This window comes from Charadrius vociferus, unplaced genomic scaffold (assembly GCF_000708025.1).
Source record: "Charadrius vociferus isolate BGI_N301 unplaced genomic scaffold, ASM70802v2 scaffold359, whole genome shotgun sequence".
Lineage (NCBI taxonomy): Eukaryota > Metazoa > Chordata > Aves > Charadriiformes > Charadriidae > Charadrius > Charadrius vociferus.
The window spans coordinates 1,973,998-1,978,848 of NW_009661369.1; the positions used below are offsets into that span (position 1 = coordinate 1,973,998).

Consider the following 4,851-nt stretch of genomic DNA (forward strand, 5'->3'; position numbering starts at 1 on the left):
TCCATTGCCCAAGAGGAAGTCTCAGACCCCAGACTCCAACATCTCAAATGCCTGGGCAAGATGAATGTAGGCACTGTTGTGTCCTGCATCTTGTTTTAAATGACGGTCTCTAAGATTCCGTTGGGCAGAGACTTCACCTTTGCGTTTGTTCACACCACATGCTGCCCAACATGACCACTCAGACTGAGGGTGCTTAAAGACTTGAGAGCATTTTTTATGGGAATAGGATTGTCCTACCTGTCCTGACCCAATTCCCTGCTCAGTTTCTGCTAGTTTTCTCATTGGTAAAGTATTCTGCATTTTCCACGTGCCTGTGTAAACTTACTGGTAACTGTATTTCCATACCAGAGACAACTGTACTTCCAGGGTCTGATAAATGCTACCTAGAGGATCTTACCAAAACTGTAATATAATTATCCTTATAATTTACATGGAGTTCGATCCAAATAGGATTTTGGCCTCATGCCCTTTTCCCTGCTTTGGCTCTGGGAGAAAAGATTACATCCTTTTTCAAAGCACTGAGGAATAGCCACTGCTAAAGGCAAAATGCAGGTGCTCAGAGCAAGGACCTTGGGGCTCCCTCCCAACCTCTTTGCCAGGGTACTTCCCTCAAGGATCAGAACACAGATGGGGGAGTTGCATCACCCCTATCTCTCAGCCTGACTTGAAGGTAAAACACAGCCAAAACACACACCCAACCCGGACATCTGAAGTGCTCCAGAATCTCAAGGTACAGAGCTACAGGCCTCATTGAACAATGTCTTGATCAAACCTATGTCCTTCTTGCAACTCACTGTACACTTGGACTTTTCTTCTTACTAGCTTACTATAAAGCCCTAAGGTGTGTTTTGGGACCTGCAGGATGGAGGTTGTGAAGATGCTCTGTACTCAAGTGCCCTTTGTGCTGCTGTCTGCATTTGTAGGGGACCACATATGATGCCACTAGTGGTCCCTTCTTCTTTTATGTTCCAGTGACTGCTAGAAGTTTAGTGTCCATCTCCAGGATGTAATTCACATCGCTAAGTCACATGCTTAAATTCCATCTGTGCTGAACAGGGATAGATGGTGCTCACACACAGTAACCCCAAGAGCCAATCCCAGGTATCCAAATGAGCCAAAAAAGACAGCGTGCCCCAAAACTCACCTCCTGCCTGGATTTAGGCACCTAAGACATGCCTGAAATTCAACATCTCTGTGATTTTGAGCTTGCAATAGCAAACCTTGTTTATGCACTTCACCACCTAATTCAGTTCACCAGAGTTCTGCAGTTGTCCCATAAGGAATGACAGGATCTAGTTTGTGGCTCCGGAATGCCATGAGGCAGGAGAAACGCACCCAGCACAACTCAGCAAACTGCAGCAATCGTGCCCTGGCCATGCGCATAAAGCAGAGCTTCAAACAGTTAAGGGTAACTTCGCCAGAAGCCTGAGGATTACAGGGTATTCCAAGTGTCTAAGCAGATTATGCAAGACATCATTTTGGAAGGCATCTCGGAACGCAGAATTTCTAAAGTGAAGATAAGTCAAACTTTCATCACCTCAGTATAGTTGTGGTTTGCACCCTTAAGGAATTGCAGGAATTACGGGCAGAATGCCTCAGTATTATTTACTTTTCTGAGGTACAGTTTAAGAAGGATTTCATGGTGCACAGGACTTCTCTATACAGGTTTTTCATGCAGACTATAAATCAGCTTGGTAATTCTCTTGCTTAGCAGATTTTCTTGTCGTGTTTGATCTTTGCTAAAAATAAAAAGTGCCTGGGCACTTGAATATGTTGTGAGAGGTACAGCTTTTCTCTATTTAGGAATGAATTTAATCTTGTCATCGACTCTAGAAAATCCTGATTTTGAAGTATTATGTTTCAGAGAATTACACACTTCTCATTTCATCCTCAATTCTGCTGAACACCACAACGTGGTGTGCTTGACAGCGATGTGTGCACCACTCAATATATCCATGATTTCCAAACTATTCAGGTAGTTTACAAGGCAAGCTTATACTTTGTTAGGCATTTTGGAGCAATTAGGAACACTTATTTATACAAATATTGGCTCTGAAATAAGACAAATACTTTCTTTAAAATGCAAATATACAGAACAGAAACCAGTGTAAGAAACAAGAGTCTATGTACATGGTTTCCACAGAGCACCTCAAAGGGTATATAGAACAAAAAAATGCTAGAGAACTAAATGAGCAAAAAGCTCTATCCAGCTTTTTTTTTTTTCTTTTGAGCAAAAGACAAAATCTGTGTAGCTGTCAGCAGTAGTTTTCAGCTTCTTTTCAATACTTTTTTTTAGCCACATGTCCTTTAGCCATACTTCAAAGCTTTCCACAAATGTCCCTCAGAAATAAAGGTAAATTTAGAAGCTTTCTCCACCAGTAAGCCACAGTAGCAATGAAAGTCTTAATTCCCTACTAAAAATGTGGTACCTCCTAAACAGGTAGATGAAAAATTGTCAGGATTGCTTTTGAAATTAATTTACTATAAGCATCTGTGTAGTGAATTAAGAGTTATCCATTTAAATAAGAAGATGCAATTTTATTTTCTTGAGCACCAATCTCATCCAAATTTTAATCTTGTAACTGTAATCTTGGCATGTGGGGATATCCTAGATCCAGTGATATATGTAAAGAGAAATCTCTGCTTTCAACTGAAACTTTTCTTTCACTTCTTAACAAAAGAAATAAAAAAATTTTAAAAAAATTGTAGATCCAAAAGCTGGGAGGCACCCAGTTCATACAGATTGTGGTGAAGTCAAAATATCGATTGCCCCCAAAATTTGTAACCAAACTCTGTTCTTACATTACTACAAAAATTGAGTAGTTCTTCTAACTTTGGTTCACTTACACAGAATTATTCCAATGTTAGTGCATCGTGTTGACTTTGAAGCTGTATTACACATTTTCCCTGATAATTCCTCAAATGTGGAATGTAAATACAAGGGTAATTCATAGAGAACAATGAATGGGCTGCAATAAAATGGCAGTAAACAATTTTGTTATATGAGATTCTTCTGAAACCATGAATCACAAGAGCAAAACGAGTTCCAGATAAGTTGCTACTGTTCTTCTGGTTTGCTTGTTTTTATTATTCTATCAAAGTGTTCCAATAATATTTTAATCTTTACAATAATATATTTTTAAAGGCCAATTAAACCTTGAAAGAGATACTTGAGATTAAAAATTATGCTTTTTAAAAAGCCACTTGTGCTGGCAATAAAAATGGAGCTTACTCAAGTTTAAAAAAATGTAAAACCTCATTTATTCTTCATTGTAAGTGGTAGGAGATATTTACTTTTTGATATGCTCAAGCTGATGATGGAATTAGAATCAACTATCAATCCCTGATAGCTGGAAAGCTTATTTACCGGGAGTCTGACACAGCGTTGATAAATTCCACAGGGCTGTGGAGAGATTTGTAACTAATAATTAACTTCAGTTGTATGGCTTTTCTTAGCCTATCTCCTAAATGTCACCCTCTCTAGACAGTGATGCACAATGGCCCAGCTGGGAAACTCTGGCCTTGCTTCTTCTCTGGTGACCATCTGGGAAGCCTTGAAAAAGTCATTTCAGCAGAGGTTTTCTGGTTTTGTTTCCCACTTTATATTTTATATGGTCCAATTTGACCACAGTGCAAAACCCACCTTTTTCTACATACTGAAGGAAAAATCTGTCCAAGAAGTCTTTGATTTTGCTTCGACTATCCACGCACAATCCTACATACAATCATTTCACTTGTCTTGGGAGGGGAAAGGTGAGTTGTACATTTTGAAGATTCCTCTTTCAAAAATCCTTTCTTTTTTCCTCAGAATGTAACTGTGGAGGGAGAATGTGTGACAGCCAGACTGGAGAATGCCTCGCAGACAGTCCTGAAGTTTCTACGGGCACAGACTGCCCAACCATCAGTAAGAAGATTATCATGAGAATACCAAAAATTAATATTGCTCTTGTATTTAGATGCTTACAAATCCTAACTTAAGAGCTTGGTTCTCCAGTGGGCTCAGCACTTTGGCCTGGGTCCCACAGGGCACTTAAACATGTGAATATGCACAATGTCCCGCTGACTGAGCATTTTAACATGTTTTCACTTGCTTGACTGACTACATGCGTAAGACCAACTCTGTGATACAGACTGAATGTTTAGGTACAAACTGCACAGCAGTAGGGAAGCATCACCAAAGCCACTTCTATAGACTTTTGAGGCACAGTGCCTACAAAATAAGATTCTGGCCCTAAAAACTGCCATCGCAGCTTTATCTGTGCCATCTTGCATATAATTTCCATTTTTCTACCTGTACATCTAATAAAAAATTGTTGCTCTGGACACTTCGACGTATATCCATCAGTCAGTTGCTTTTCCGCTATCATCTTCCCTGTTCTAATGATAGGAAGCCTGGGGAATTTCCAGAAGCACTATGTTGTAACTACTGGTAACCACTGACATTTTTTTAAATGCTAGTATAATTATGCCTGTGGTATAATGCAAACCGTGTAGCACACATGGGTTCCTAAACAGACTCTCAATAAGAGGGGTCATGTGCCTGGAAGTGCAGTCAGAAGGAAAACATTTGGGAGCTGCTGCCATCAAGAATGCAAACTATACAATACCAAGCAAAAGTTTCTGTAGGAATCTGTGTTTCACGTTCATCTGTCTCTTGCATTTAGTGGTGGAGTTAATGTCACTAAAAACAAGATGGTATTGCAAGCATTCAGCAGGGACAAGGATATAGTTGATATAGCACAAGCATAGATATAGCACAAGTGTATTCCAAATGTGTTATAACCATGTTTCTAGAAGTTTCACTCCTAATCAAACAGGCAGCCAAGAGCCCATCTGCTGGACCTCGTTACT

General features: G+C 39.7%; 1 protein-coding gene across 1 annotated transcript in view; it reads left to right on the plus strand.

Annotated features, from left to right (window-relative positions):
• The window catches only part of LAMA4 (laminin, alpha 4), a 105,947-nt gene that overhangs the window by 44,726 nt on the left and 56,370 nt on the right, over nt 1-4,851 (plus strand). Inside the window, exon 6 of the mRNA XM_009893607.1 lies at nt 3,809-3,904. Coding sequence (XP_009891909.1) covers nt 3,809-3,904 — 96 coding nt within the window. The remainder of the gene's footprint in view (nt 1-3,808; nt 3,905-4,851) is intronic.